Genomic DNA, 16,092 nt, shown 5'->3' on the forward strand with positions numbered 1-16,092 from the left:
CGTTTAACGCACCAACACAGCTGCTAATATTACACGCCCTGGTTCGTGCATCATTGGTTGTCGGGGTCAGGTATGGCACACCGGTCTGTAGGTGAGTCAGCGAAAAGGGGACTATTTGGATCCGTTTAAACACGGGAGTCAGATCCACCGAGGCCCGCACACGCTGAAAAATCCGAGCCTGGTCATCGAAACGGCGAACGATTTTTCAACAGTGACCAGCGTCCATATGGAGCAAACGCTCCATCCACTGACGAGTGGAAATTAATTCACTGCCAGCCGCGCCGGAGTGTCGCGCGGCAGGAAAGTTCACAGGCTACCGGAGGTCCGACAAGGACGCGCGACCGGCTCATTCACTTCTCCATCAGATGGAATACAATGCGCGTTCCCGGCATGTGCACGCAGTCTTATACACTATATGGACAGATCAGACTTAACGTGACGACACCTGCAGACTTTAGACTGACATAATAAACCAAATCATTCCCCTCTTTATAAATATTTCATCTCTTACTGTAAGGCTTCCCGGTTTTCCGATTGATCACGTTAATGATTGTGATTATTCGATTAAAAGATGTCGCTGCAGTGTAAACGCCCACGTCCTTGTTGTACAACTTTAGCCTACTTTCACGACCAAGGCATTTAATCACTCTCCATTTAAATAATCTGCCTTCCCCCCTTTGTTTTTAGAATTCAGTATATTAAAAAAAAATACAAATTCCTCCAAGTAACGTAACGTCCTTCCATCCCAGTACAGCGGTCTCTTATCACGTGGCTTCAGTCCTGACTGACTGGAACCTTTAAGATATAATACATGCTAACGTTAGAGAGACAGTTTTTACCCACAAAAAGCTAAATGCAAACATCCTAAAGTGCCCATTACTTCATATGGGGCAAACCTGAGGTTTGAAGCACCTTACCATTCAACGATTTTCTTTTCTTATACTTATCAGACTAACATTCAAGCTGCACTGTGCCGCTTGTTTTCACATTCATCTGGGCAGACAAGGTTATCACCTGGATGTATTTGACATCAAATCCTAGTATGAATTTGGACAAGAATGACTTGGAGTATTGAACTGTTATATGAAAATTCATAGATTTAGCATAAGGACTTTCTGGCAAAGTCAAAAAGTCTTTGTGGGGAAAACCTTTGTGGCTTAACTGTTAAACTACAGACACTTACCTGAAGACCATTTGTCATGTGACCATGTCCATGCAGAAGACCAGGCATCTTCATCTGATTAGCCATTCATTCAAAAAGTTCACTTTTATTTGAATTAAAATATAAATCAGTGCTTTGGGTGCATTTCAGACAGTGATGTGATGAGCAAACAGATGTGAGAAAGAGCTACACATTTGTTTGCCTTGCTCTCCTTTTCTCCCCCAAAATTCAGAAAATAAACTTGCCAAATCCATAAACCCATCATTTAAAGTTTATGGAGGTCACAGAACGAGAGAAATGAAATGCTGTTTTTCCACAGAGGTCTTTAGAAATATAACAAGTCCTCTGCTGGGCATTACAAAGAGCACAGGTTTAACCTCTGAATATTTCAAACATAAAAATCCACCTAAATGCTACATAATCGTTTAAATTAACCCGCAAATATACACACCCCTGCATAGGTCACTAAGAAAACACAGCAGACTGGACTGATGTTAAACAGCAGCATATTACAACTACCTCATTTACATCACAGGTCCGATTCCTCGGGTCCCATTTTGCTCATGTGTGGACTATGATGACAAGGATGAAAACTTACTTATTCTGCAATTGTAGCTGCATCACAGTCTTCAGCAGGGGTTGGCTTTTCTGTCACACAGAATTTAATACTTTCCAAAACTTCAGGCAACTTTTAGACTCTGTAAAGTTGAGCGTGATCTCTCAACAGCTGCTGTTGAGCAAAGCAGAAATTCTACTTCCAAGTCAAATATTTACATCTATGTCCTCTCTGTGAGAAGAGCAGCACTGATGGTGATAATAATAAAACATTTTATTTGTATAGCACTTTTCTAAATACTCAAAGACACTTTACAAGGATAGAGAAAGCAACAATGAAAACATATGAATAAAAATAGAAACAACTTTAAAAAGAGAAAATACAATGTCAGTAGAACTGTGGGTATTTCAATGAACACCATGTTAGCGAGAGATAATCTAACAGAACTACATACTGGAGCCAGTCTTTCACTGTCAGATTGGACTAAATTCTTATCAACTTGGCCAGAAGTGATTGGCTGCTTACTGAAATCTAGGCTTTAACTAAACCCTGGGAGTAGTGAGTCAGGTGGTGTCTTGTGTGTGTTTGATTTTTCCCTACAGGAGCTGGAGGTGTGTGGGAGCCAGGCCCGGTGCGACCGCTAAGTCACTGGTGATGGCGTGAGTGAGTGGTGGTGGGAGGGGGTGGCAATGTCACATCTTTACAGCAGACACAGCTCTCGGTAGAGGGGTGGAAGTGAGACCGTGATAATTATACAGCACTTCTTCAAATGCTTCAAAGTGAAAGGAACAAACCTGGTAACAGTCAGTTTGGAACAAAAGGGATGGAGGCTCGCTGTTATCTGCTAGATTTGATTCCCAGCCAACATATTATTAAAACTACAATAACCACAAACCACCAGTTTAGAAAAAACGTGAGCTTTCAGTTGTGTGTTAAAAGAACAGCGCCCCGACTGTCCTTGTTCGGTGGCTTCAGTCTCCACAGCACACCTGAGCTGAGCGGGCAGGAACAGGGAGACATGGGTTTTTTGCAGAAATGTTTCTTTTGTGGTCCTTGCTGAGAGAACGGAATTCATTACACCTCCTAACGCACAATATACACAATGTTCGTTCTGGAGCTCGTCCGAGGGGCGGGTGAAAAAAAAAATACAAAGAAACTGTTCATGTTCCCTCCGTCCTTACTTTTTCCAGAAACCTCATTGGACGAAAAAATAAAATAAAATGATGTTATGTTTAAAAAACTTTAACAATTATTTTTACAACTTGGCGCCAGGAATCCATTATCATTCATGGGTTTGGAACACACTCTTAATAAAAATAGGCTTCATTTAACATACGGAAAAGGTGGTGGGAGACACTACTCATAATGGGAAGGATAAATATTTCATAACTAGGGTGATAGAGGAGGACGAGGGAGATAAATTCTTAGTGAGGACAGATTAGGAGACAGACATTTTAACTTATATCCAGTACATGGCATAGATCATACATGAGGGTCAAGGCAACACATCGTTTTAAACCTAACTACTCAGTAATCAATCTCAACTAGTTCTCAACGGTGCCCTCCCCCAATCCCAAACAACGTTCCAGAGGAGGACTGAAGGAAAAGGCAGGCGTCCGGCAGTCGTCCGTCCTTGACGCTGGATCTGAGAGGGTCGGGGTGGAGAAGGAGGGTGTGTGGTCATAGATGTGACGCGAACAGGGAGGTGTTGGTTCCCCAGGTGTCTCATTGGTTGTAGAGGGAGCGCTGTTCCCAGGGCATGGCCTGGATGGTGCGTGGCACGGGGGAGGGCTTGAGTGTGGGCGCTCCGTTCGGATGAAGGGAGTGGCCGATGGGGTTGATGGTGGTGAGGGGTCGCTGGGGGGGCAGAGAGAAAGTGTCCTGGTGCTTCGGCTGGAGAGGGAGGTGGAGAGACAAAGAATTGTGTCACTGGTGCAGAAAAAGAGTCGGTGGATGAAATAAAACGACAGTCATGAATAATGCAGTGGATGTACGAGGAGAAGGCAAAAGGAAAGAAGTCACAGCGATGCATGAACGGTGGAAAAAGCCACTGCAAGGGCACAAAACACAAAAAGCAATGGCGGTGCAAAAGCTGCAACACAACACCTGACTGCTGTGATATATATCCTCCCTTCTTACTCAAGTGGAATTAAACCATCAGGGCACAGTAACTCGTATCGAGAGTTAACTCCATTTTTGACTTGCTGTGGGAATGTGCACGAGTGGACGCGCTACACAGAAGGAAACGGGCAATGTTTCCTGATTTAATGACGAGAGCTTCGTTTTTGGTCGACAGTGTTTCTTGTTTTCGTTAGTTTCCACACTGACTTTGTTTATTTTAGTTTACCATTGAAAAATCTTTGGTTATTTCACTGCTTTACTTCATGAACACTCTTACAGGTGGTTCTAGAACAAGAGCCCGTGTTAAATAAACTTCACAGTCAGTCCTGTTGATGTTATTGTTTTTATAAACAGCATGTTGAAACACTCGACCACTCTATGAAAGACTAAGCCTGGACAGTCTAATACAGGGGCCAGCAACCTTTAACACCCAAAGAGCCACTTGGACCCTGTTTCCACGCAAAAGAAAACACGGGGAGCCGCAAATACTTTTTGACATCTAAATTAAAGATAACACTGTATATATTGTTTTTTACTTTCATGCTTTGTGTGAACAACTAAGGTGTGTTGCTTAAATCCATGAAGTGCTACAGAGAAAATTACATTTTATTTATGTAATTAACACATTTTGAACTCTTAAAGAAATATAACAAAAGGAAAGACACCCAGCTGAACTAAAATAATCCATGTAGCAAACAAAAACTGTTGTGAGCCGCCACCCTTATATCGCCTTTGGGCTTTTGGAGCCTTGGCCTGGCTTTTAAAAAAATAATTGGAAAAAAAGCACTATGCTGCTAAAAAAATAGATATTTGCAAAATTCTGCCTAAATATGTATTTTACCTGGTTAATGTGTGTGGCGGGGCGTGGTCTGCAGCGCCGCTGCAGGGGAGGAGGACGCACCTGAGCGGCACCTGCAATCACTGCCGTGATATGTTTACAACGGGACTTCTGCTCCTGAATCTCTGCACACAGCGTCTGCAAATCAGGGCTGTACGAAGTCACTTTCATCTTTACGCAGGACTGTAAGCTGTCGTCTGTGAGGCGTGAGCGGTGTTTGTTTTTAACATAGTTCACGGTGGAGAACAGCTGCTGATATAATGTGGATCCGAAGATCCATAACTGGCCTACCTGGGGTTGAAAGTCTCGATAAATGCACGGCGTTTCGGCGGGTATACCGGCTTCCGCGAGTGTGACGCTTATTTTGAGCGATGAAAAAATAATAGAATATAATTTTATTTTCATATTTCAAAATCACAATAATCTTCCAATTTAGAAGTACAAGTTAAAAAAGAACTAACATAAATAAAATACACTTCAGCTAAATACTTTTCCCAAACCACGTGGAGCCGCACTATAAGCACTAAAGAGCCGCAGGTTGCCGACCCCTGGTCTAATAAAATAATGGCACCAAAGTGGAAGAAGAAGGCTGTGGGTTCAAATCCTACAGTCTTCAGCAGGTTTTCTCATTTCTTTAGATAATATGACAAATTATAGCAGCATAAATATATTTTAAATACTCCAATCTTATTTGTATGCCTTGTTTAGAAGAACTAGGCATTTATTCTTTTAATCATAAACTACTCCAAAGAAGGAAAACCTTTACATTTGAAAGGTTTTCTACACAAAGACTTAACAAAACTGTTTTTACACTGATTTTTCTGCCTTTCAATCACAGGTCCTGACCGTCTGACCCGGAACATGTTCCTCCAGGGTTTTTAGAAGTGTTTGCAACAGATCTATGTTGCAGATGTCCAACTTTTTTAAACTTAGTTTTGCACTGCTGTATGAACATGGATGTCATAAATATGTTTCAGTATGTGATGGTGTAAAGCCTAAAATACAACATGGAAACGTGCAACACAAGCTCACAGGGTGACTGGTGTGAAAGAGCAGAAGGCACAGCCCCAGGTTACTAATGTTAGAGAGCCTCATACCGCCAGTGAAGGTCCACAGGTCACAGCCCACGACAAAGGATCACCTTAGCAGCCACATTTTAGCCTGTTTTCTTTGCTGGCTGACTAATTGAAAAATGAAATTTCTACCATAATTGGAGGCCGTTAGTAATAAACATCCTTCTTACGGAATGTCAGTATTTGATTCAATACAATGATTAAGGTTTAAATTAAAGCCAGGAGTGCTGCTCAGATGGGCTTATCAGCTGACAGGACATGGAAGAAGATCAGCACTAAACTGGCTTTATTGTTTACAACCAAGCAATGACTGAAGCCCTTTACTCCTGTATTGTTACAGCATTACTGTAAAGACCAAGTTAACACTAACATGTAGTATAATAATACACTAGAGTCAGTGAATCACTGCCTGTGTACGTGAGGTTACAGACTGTGAAACTACCTGGATTCTTTTAATAATTTTCCTTAAATTAGAAAGCTTAGAGTTTTACATCCTAACCTAAGTTACAAGTGACCACGTTGAGCAGAGGGTCAGCTAAAGGTCAGCTCTGAATCACACCCTGTACAGCTATGAAGGGGGAAGCTATTCACAGACACCCAAATCATTTTTGTACCATGCTGTAAAACTTGTTCATTTCATTTCTGAAGTTGAGCGTTCTGACACGGGACTCAACCATCGTTGGCACGATGAGAACTTCTTCCTGTTACCCAGTAATAAACTCTAAAAGCCTACAGTTGTTCTCTTCGGACAGCGCTTTAAGATCCAGCGTGGGTCACGGATTCGCCGCTACAGAACTTTCCCAGTGTGAGCACTTCACAGAGAGTGGACACTGAAGGAGAGCATCTTGAAGTCTGGCTCAGTGGTAGCTTTGCGCAGTTCTGCTTACACAGCTGAAAATGACACGTACAGTTAACCGACACTAATTTGGCGTTGTGCAGACAGACGGTCCGCTTCACTTTGCAAAGAGGAAGCCACGAACTTGCCACCTTTATCATAACAGAAACTCATTTCTGTCTCTTATAGATGAAACTGTTTCCCAATAGCAACAGAAAATGTTTCTCTGCGACTTTGTCAAGAGTGAGAAAGACCTGTGAGGAGAAGCTCCTGGTAGAGAGAGTATTATAGCACTAGTCTCTCTCTCCTGGTGTTATTAGGTAAGATAGAGGAAAGGCAGCTAGCCAGCAGAAAGCAAACAGCGAGTGTGTGGCGGTGCTCTCTCATACCATGGGGTTGGCGCTCAGCCTAGTGTATCCTGAGCTCATCTCCTTTACCTCAGGCACCAGGGGCTGAAGAAGGGAGTAGGAGGAGGACGGGGTAGCACTGGACGAGGAGACGTGTTTATTGGAGGACGAGCTCCTCATGTTCTGCTGGCTGGCCTGAGAGGACACTGAGCTGGGGCGGCCCTGCTGAGACACAAAGAAAGCTCGACGTAAACGCCGACAACAACAGAGCTACGAAGAAACAATCGCTCACCAGAGCTCCTCCTGACATTACCTGGTGTGGGTCAGGAACAGACTGACTAGCCACGCCCCCACCCTGCCCTCCTTGGGACATTGGTGAGACGCAGTGAGAGGGGAGAGGTTCCGGCTGGCCATGTCCACCATGCGGTTGCATCATAGAGTTAGCATTATTCTGCTGCTGTTGCTGTTGTTGCTGCTGGCGACGAGGTGTAGCTGAGAAGTTGGAGCGACGACCGCCGGACTGGATGGAAGCAAGGGTAGGAGGGAAAGACACAGGAAAGGGTGATTGTACCTGTCGTTAGACACGCTGTTAAACAGAAGAGGTGACAGATGAATGTGATGTTACTGTCGAGGTTGGTCTCAAACCTCTTGTGCTGTTCAGACCTGATTCTTCCACATCTATCTCACACCTTTCACTGCCCTGTCTAAACCTATTAATATGATGAAGATGAAGTGGTAAAGTTACACACACACCCACGCACGCACAAACATATACACGCGCGCACACACACGCACACATTCAAACAGAAATTCAGTATTTCTATTAAGGTTGCCGCTCCTAAAACGGGACAGTCGACTCCAATCTCGTCTCTGTCATTTAATCACGGAAGACACCGTCGTCTCATCGTGCCGTCCTCCAACCCCGACAGCGTCAGGATTTCTGCTGACATTAGTTTAAACCTAACATGCTCTCTGACGGTTTCCCTGAGCAGCACATAAATCCCTCTCACCCATACCTTTGCCTCCTCACACCTCTAACAAAACGAGCTATTTTATGGGAATTTGTGGTTGGTTGATTTTTTTGTCTGTTTTACAACCTTCTCATCTTTGTGGATATCTCTCATATTTACTTTTGTCTACTGTTATACAGAGCAGTGACATGGAAGTGAAAACAAATGCGAACGTATGAGACTCGGGCAGTATTAAAGTATGTTTGAGTATTTAGAAATACAAACACTAATGTGTTTTTAATAATGTAGCATTGGGATTCTGTATTGTGCTGCCATGGCAACAGTAAGTACAAACAAAGTAACTGTTGCACTGAATTTAGCCCAGCTGATAAAGGTGAGCCAGTCAGGAACAAAGCTGCGTGACTTCAGCCCGCTGACGTCTGCTGCTCCAGCAGCTGTCTTCAGCTTTAACAGCCAGATGTTTCCTGAGCTGCTGATTTTCTAATCAGTAACAGAAATTTAAATCGACATGACTGAGCTTGTCTGAAAGCTTAATGTAGCCTGTGCTAAATTACAGTTTGGGCTACATACTAAATATTCAAAATGCGGCCTTCCACAGCAGGAAAACCACACGTATAATCAATACATTACAAGCTGCAAAGCACTAGAGATCAATGCACTGATAGGGCGTTTTCACAAACTCTCAGATTTAGTCCATTTAAACCAAAGTCTGGGCAGTGTTTGACTTTGATGCTATTTATTTGTGCAAAAAGACAGTTATAATTCCAGGCGTGGACCTTTGGAGTAGCTGGTCTCAGCCCTGTTCCATCAAACTCTAGAACAGTTACCTTGATGGTTAAAACATGATCCGACCTCAACCCAACTACTAGTTATGGTAGTTGGATGCAACAGGTGTCCAGTACACTTTTGCCCATTAAGTAAATTAGGAGCTATCCACTAGTCCACAATTCAACACCAACTTCCTGTTTTTACTTGTGTCTGCACAGACCTCAGACATATCTGGCAGGCTGAACATCCTGATGTGGTTTGTAGTGACACATTTTGGCTCGCCTGCTGTTTTCTGTGTATGAAAAGAAACCAAACCGTGGGAAAACGCTACAAGTACACAAACATATCAACTGATTCAGACCAAAGTAAATAAACCACAGGTCTGAGAACAGCAAAATTAGAAGTTGTTTAAAATAATAATTTAGCTCATGGCCTCTTTTGGTATCAATATATATTTTTTTGTTTCCTTAATTTGCTTCTTTCTTTTCTGCAGTTTCCAGGACTGATACCGGCTGATGCTTGTTAAAATCTGCTGATACGTCACTGCATCCCTACAAGCAATGCACACTTCAAGCAGAGATGCTGCTCAATATTCACCATTCATCAAACAGCTGTGCAAAGCTGGGGTAGACTTGTGGATGTGTTAGCTCTCCCTGGCAGGGTTTGCACTGGATCTCATTTTTGCTGGTTTGTTTTGTTTTTTTAAAGAAGATGACTGCAGTAGTCTTTACTGTTCCACACTTGTGCTGTTTTTTCAGTTACCTCTGATCTCACAGCTCCACAAAAAAGTCAAAAGGTTTGCTAAGTAAACTGACGTCAACTCTACTTAAATATGGTCAAAGAAGTATTGTTACACACCTGCACGCCAAAATAAGTGGAAAAAAAGTAGAACCCATAAGGCTGTGCCTGCTGGTCACCGTCTCTACTTTTGATTGGATTGAGACGTGTTCCATGACTAAGGTTTAGTTTGAGAGTTCGAACATTGATGCTAGTACTAGCTGAAGTTATCCACTTTGGCCACCTTGCACTCCATCTCAAATATCAGCAGTCAAGTGTTAGGAAAAAAAAGACTCAAATATTTCTGTTAAGAGATTTTAGATGTTATAGTCAACAGCAAGCTCCAAATATGGAATCCAAAAGTGTAGAGTATACATTCTGTGAAGACAGCGCCAGGAAAAAAGATCCGATCTAAAAAGAACATTGTGATGGTTTTTTACTAAAGAGCCGCGCATACATCAGAAGCAGGCTGCATCAGGAATTTGATCTAAAATCTAAAATGCCCGTATGCGCTGGTTCTCCCTGAAACTGCCGATTCTGCCTCACACGCCACATTCACACACATGCTCACTCACGCTCACACCAACCTGGTTTTTGGCCGCGGCGCTGCAGCGGTGCTGGGCCAGGTCCAGCATGGTTCGGTAGCTCTTAAAGCAGGACGGGCAGTTGAATCGGTTCTTATGAACCAGCCCCATGCACACACAGACACACACAGACACACACATATAAGTTTGTATTACTGTACTTGTTAGGAAAATCAGCTGAAATGTATTCATTCTCTGTCATCTGAGCCCTGAGCCTTTCCCTAATCTCAGCCTAACCCTAGTCTAACCCTAGTGCCGCGGCACACTTCCACTACAGGAAGACTGGATAAACATTCTCCCAAGCAGGTCAGTGGAGAGAGGAAGGAAAACACAGTACAAACTACACTGTATTACATGCACACACACTTCAGTGTAGAAAAAGTCCTAGCCATACACATCAACATCCATACATGCCAGTGTTCCCACTAATATACATATACATACATATATTATTATATATATATTATTGACCCCCACATCTGTTCCAGCAAAATCAAGGAAACGTCTTTACAAGAAAAAACATAACACATTTTCTGAAAAATTAAAGTCTTCATTACTCTTCACTTCAAATATTCACCCAATGCAAAACTGGTGTGACACAACAGATAAAGCGTCAGTAGCTTTAAATGAGTGCATCGCTAATGTTAAAGGTTAACAGCTGTAACATGAGTGAAGAACAACATAACATACGTTTTGTTTGATTAGACAATAAGTGTGTTTTTGTCTGTTCAGGAGCATCTCTATCGAGCTCTAGAGCTACTTGAACGTAAGGGGAGTAAGGGGTAAAAAAAATGATATAAATAATCTTTCATATTGTTCTTTATGTTTTATTAAAAAAGATGCTAGCTCTGTTAGCAAAGTGTAAGCTACAGCATACCAAAGCTTCAAGTCAGGATCTCCCTGCTGCTGCTTCATCATTTGAGTCTTTTAATCGATGACGTGAGGCACGACACTAAGTTGCAAGATTACTCTTTAAGAGGTTAGCTAATGAGTGCGATGTTATTCCACAAACTAGTTACTGGGAACAGTTGGTTTACTAATGTGTATTTTATGTGCATAGTAAAGCTGGGAGTTTGTAACAGAGGACCCAGCAGATACAATAAGGTTGGCTTACATGGAGCTCACATTACATCAGTGCATTGAGCTAGCAGGGTCTGGCTTTTTCACTCTTATGCAGGTAAACTTACTTTATGACCAACTAAAAGCTAAGCTGTAATAACTGTTAGTTTCTCTGATGATGGTATAGCATTTTATCATGAATGTGATCACACAGAACAGCTTTGTATTGATGTGCAGTGTCCCTTATAGCAGTGGTCCCCAACCCCTGGGCCATGGACCGGTACCGGTCCATAATTCGTTTGGTACCATGAGTTGAGGATCGAGTGGGAAATGTATGGTTTTCAGGGTGTTTTACCGTTTTTTTGTTATAGTTTTTATCGTTAACTCGGTTCCCTGGGTCTTTTCCCGTGTGTTATGAATAAATCTTCTTCTTTTTTGGTACTGGTTTTATTTTGTTGTATTCATCCACGACACCTTAAAGGCCGGTTCGTGAAAATATTGTCAGACATAAACGGGTCTGTGGTCCAAAAAAGGTTGGGGACCGCTGCCTTATAGTTAAGAGGACAAATGGACCCAAAATGCACAACTCCCACAACACATCAACACAAGGGTCAAAGGGTCAATTTGTAACCAGTCTGTGTATTCATTAATTCATGCTAGGAAAAAAGAGAAAGCAGACTTCCCTTTAATGATATTCTATATTGCTCTACTTGTGTAATTACTTTACCACTGAAAATAATCCCTAACGAACTACATTTCCTCCTGTGAGTAAAGTTTAACAACTACGATACCCAGGTGTTTCAGGAAAACACTGAGCCTTTTTCTTTTAGATCACGCTGTAGAATAGACACACTCATCAGTGGGATGTGTTTTTGTAGCAAAACAAGTCACATTTAAACGCAGCTGCATTTTACATTTCTTTCAAATACAACACAAAAAACGGCTTCGAGAGAACTACAGTGTTAGTCACATCAGTTAAGCCCACGCTATCATCAGAAACACAGACCTACCTGGTTGGACACAGCAGCGCTGCAGCGATGCTGAGCCAGCTCTAACATGGTTCTGTAGCTCTTGCAGCAGGAGGGACAGTCAAAGCGGTTGGGCCCATCGTCGTGGATCCTCTGATGGTTACGGAGGTACCGGGCCAGGCGAAAGGCCTTCCCACACAGGTCGCACATGTAGCGCTTCTGACCGTGGATTCGCATGTGGTTGCGCAAGGACATGTAGTTGGTGTAGGGCTTACTGCAAAAGTCGCACCTGGGTTTTGGAGTTGAAAATGGCGTGAACATTAGTAACAAGGAAAGGAGTAGAATGTTTCATGCATTTACGCAAACAAGCCACACGTCCCAACCTGAAGTCTCCGGTCTTGTGGGTGAGTTTGTGGTTCAGCAGGGAGCTGGCGTGTTTGTAGGCGCAGCTGCACAGGTCGCAGACGTACGGCCTCTCGTCTGATTCCATGTCGTCTGACACTGTTGTTGCTGGTGGCGGCGCCGGTGCTGGTGCTTGGGACTCCATAGAGAGCCTGGAGCTGGAGAGCGACGCTGAGGAAAGGCTGGAGCTGGAGAGCGATGCTGAGGAGAGGCTGGAGGTGGAGAGGGCTGCTGAGGATGAAGGAAGCTGATCGCACCAGCTGATCGTTGAACTTGGCTGTGACGGTAACGTTAAAGGAAATGTTAACACTAACTACATTCATACATTAAAGAAGAATGAGCAAAAATTCCTCAACAGCAACGCAAAAGACTCATCGATAAGTGCAAACGCTTGATTGCAGTCACTGCTACCAAGGCGCAACCACTGACTGTGAATTACTTTCTTATACAGGGCGAGGTTTTCTTCCCTTAAATGAATTCATCATGCAAAAAATTCAATCATAACACTTGTTCATAGCACTGGATAGTCTTGATATTTAATTCATCATTGACCTCCTCTCTCTTTCTGACCACTTGAAACACCTGACAAACCTGCACATGCAGCTGCCTGGTGTGATATGTGGATATCTGGGATGATAGACAGTTCTGAGACAAAGCTTTACACAAGAAAATTGCTAGAACACAATTCCAGCCAATCAGAGCCCAGATCTGACATAGCTTCAGTACCTAGTGGGAACATCTAAACACTTCAAATAAAGGGTACAGCCCTTCTTAAATATTTATTACTATGTATTAAACTTAAGCAACATTTAATTATATTTGCATTAAATGACAGCTAACGACTCTTATTATGTATTTAATACATATAATTTTACTCTTTCACGCATACGTATCTTCACATAAGTTCAATCAGTATGTTGAGAGTAAATTCTGAAAAACTACTGCAGTACCACATGTAGAACTACACTGTGGGCCTAGAAACACTAGAACCAAACACACACAGATTCTGTGGAGACACTAACAACTCAAAATCCTCAGGTCATTCATTAGACTGACACCAAGCATAGAGCAGAATGGAGTAATTAGATAAATCAACGCTTGTGATGCTTTGACAGTTCAAACACAGGCCTAATATCAGCCTCTAATGTGTATCCCCAAATAAGATGTCATCTATCAATGGGACTCTCTGTTTATCTGTTGTGCCACATCAAGTTTTCCTTGCCCCCTGCCACAAAGGGGGTAATTAAAGAAAAAAGAAAAAACCCGCACACATTACAGCAGCAAAATGATGATGTTAATGCTCAGTATCACTATGACCATTCTTACAGCTAGTGCATCCCAAAAAAATTCACTACGTTAGTTGTAAGAGTCTGAGATGAACACCAGAACTGTCTGCTTGTGTGACAACTTGTTTTTTCACCCCCAGAGTGACTAAAACATCAGGACAAACAGAAATGTAAACATTAAACTTCCATATTTGGCACTACATGTTTGAGATGCTACGTGACAACACACCAGCAAGCGTTTTATTGTTTTTACATATCAACTCCTAAGGAGCTTCTGTGGAAGAGTATACACTGTGAGACAAATATCATGCTGGTGTGTCCACTTTACACTGTTGGACACTAAGGGAGAGAGGGGAAGGAATACAGAGTGACACACCGCAGAACGACTTCCACAAGTCACAAATCACAACAGATGCCTTGGACCTAAAAGCTACGGGACGCTATGGGAGCTACAGTGAACTCAACGGTTCATACCCCGCAGGCCGTCCCACAGACTATTATGTTTCGATTCTAAAGATTAAAGTGTGGTTGTGGTCGCTGATAATCTGTCGGAGACTGAATGAAGTGCAGTCCTCCGCGGGGCGTCTTCCGCTCCCGTTTCCTGCGAGGTAGCCAGCCGTGTTTACTTTGCGTTGCTCGCTAATATTGTAGGCCTGATACATGTAAAACTGGTTCCACTGCCCAGAAATGCACGCTTGTTTTGGTCTTACACCAAAGACAGATTAACGTGTAGAAGTCTACACATTTAAACTGTTTTTCCAGTCTTGTCGTAATGTGCAAAGACTGCTGCTGGCTAAGCGTACTCTGCTTTGACTGAGACAGTGTTGTGAGAAGTTAGCTTAACCGCGGTGCTTAGCTGCTCCATCATTATTTTCCTAGCAGGTAGTCACTTGGTGTTTCTCTTTCCATGACAGCATGCGTGGACATAAACGTCCAATTTCGCCAAACAGTTTGTGGAGTTGTAACAGAAACGAAATTCAAAAGGAACGAGTTATTAGCTACTTAGCTCTGCAGCTATGAGTCAAACTAGGCCGGAAACCGCTCAGCATGACGTTAGCCGAATGCTAACGAAGCTGCTCTGTGACACAGCCTGCAGCTTCAGCTCACCCACAGACACTCAACCAAAACCCACGTGTAACAGAGAGGCTGCTCTAAATGCTTAGCTGTAAAATTGTCGCTCCACTAGTTATTTGGTGCAGCTATTTCTACCCATGGTCGCTAGCTAACAGTGATGGCAGCTGCTGGCTTTCTTACTCCGGAGTCGTTGGGGTCCTTTTTCCAGAACAATTGAGAGCAGTGGCCGAAAGACTCTGTCGATGTAACATAGTTCACCCCGTTTCTATCTTGGAAGTCTCCATGTGTGCTGCTGGTATTTGTCCGAGCGTACATCGTCGGTTTTCAGATTTTCGACTATGTTTTGTTTTTTTTAAGCTGAAAAGAAACAGGGCCGCTTTGTCGGGATCTTCTTCCGAAAAGAAAAATATTGTTTCTGTGAAATGAGCGTTTTGGCGGCGGGTATATTGAAGCGTATGGAGCATTACTGCCGCCTCCTGGACCGGAGTATGACAGCGAAATGAACGCATAGACGCTAAATTTCAACCAAAGCTTCATATTTTCTTTGCAATGGTTTTAAGACTAAGCGAGCAGTTTATTTACACATCGGATGCTGACGAAAATCTTTACCATAATGCAGTGTGTGTAATTTTTTGAGAACGAAATGACCCAACAGCTGCCAAAACAATATCAACTTTTTGAGGACTTGTTTTATAATTACATGAGAAATACTTTTTAAGTGTTTCTTTGAATCTTTTTGAGTAATAAACATGACAGTATTTCATTTAACGTAATTAACTTATTTACTAAAACTAACAAAGCCACACTAAATTTTACCTTCGTATGTAAATGGTCCAAGTTACAGGCCTACAAGTAATTTCCAGTAATTTTGATCCCTCATAGTTTAAATAGGAAAACAGAACCCATTTAATATGTATACAATTTTTTAAGGGATTCTGCTATTGAAACTCCAACATAAATAAGACCAAATGATATTAATGCCCAAACTTGTTCAGAATAAATCCTGTTATTTAGATATGGTGACTTAGTTGCAGCTTTCACAGAGCTTAAATATGCTTACATGTGACCAGTTCCTGTATGTAAAAATGAGTGCTAAAAAGAAAAAGAATACCCAAAAGGAATCAAATTTCAACGCTGTAACGTGGGGACAAACCCCCAGTTAATAATTCACATGACTTCATTAAATATATTAAAGTGACTGTATGTATGTCCCAACTGAGGTTGGACAGAATTCCTATCATTCTGTGTACAACATGACATCACACCTGCAT

General features: G+C 42.4%; 1 protein-coding gene across 7 annotated transcripts; it reads right to left on the minus strand.

Moving 5' to 3' along the window:
• Positions 1-1,970: 1,970 nt before the first annotated feature.
• LOC113021334 (uncharacterized) lies at positions 1,971-15,255 on the minus strand. Of its 7 annotated transcripts, none has more exons than XM_080300459.1 (7): positions 15,002-15,255; positions 12,443-12,738; positions 12,102-12,348; positions 10,036-10,125; positions 7,246-7,452; positions 7,023-7,154; positions 1,971-3,611 (listed from the first exon to the last, which is right to left on the minus strand). In XM_080300459.1, exons 1-7 carry the CDS (start codon positions 15,134-15,136, stop codon positions 3,444-3,446), a joined length of 1,275 nt encoding a protein of 424 aa, XP_080156585.1. In that variant the 5' UTR covers positions 15,137-15,255; the 3' UTR covers positions 1,971-3,443. The 7 variants fall into 7 exon arrangements, with proteins under 7 accessions (XP_080156585.1, XP_026021731.1, XP_026021732.1 ...); XM_026165946.2 differs by having other exon boundaries at positions 6,975-7,154; XM_026165947.2 differs by having other exon boundaries at positions 7,023-7,157.
• Between the last annotated feature and the right edge of the window lie 837 nt (positions 15,256-16,092).

The sequence above is a fragment of the Astatotilapia calliptera genome, chromosome 4, assembly GCF_964374335.1.
Source record: "Astatotilapia calliptera chromosome 4, fAstCal68.1, whole genome shotgun sequence".
Classification (NCBI taxonomy): Eukaryota; Metazoa; Chordata; class Actinopteri; order Cichliformes; family Cichlidae; genus Astatotilapia; species Astatotilapia calliptera.

What these genes read in the sequence shown, in the direction of transcription:
- LOC113021334 (XM_026165945.2), bottom strand. Translation starts at nt 15,136, where the DNA reads ATGTACGCTCGGACAAATACCAGCAGCACACATGGAGACTTCCAAGAT. An exon ending in GCGCTGCTGTGTCCAACCAG is followed by an intron (nt 10,126 to 12,101) that starts GTAGGTCTGTGT and finishes CTGGTTCATAAG; the next exon opens with AACCGATTCAACTGCCCGTC. An exon ending in GCGCCGCGGCCAAAAACCAG is followed by an intron (nt 7,453 to 10,035) that starts GTTGGTGTGAGC and finishes GCTTCCATCCAG; the next exon opens with TCCGGCGGTCGTCGCTCCAA.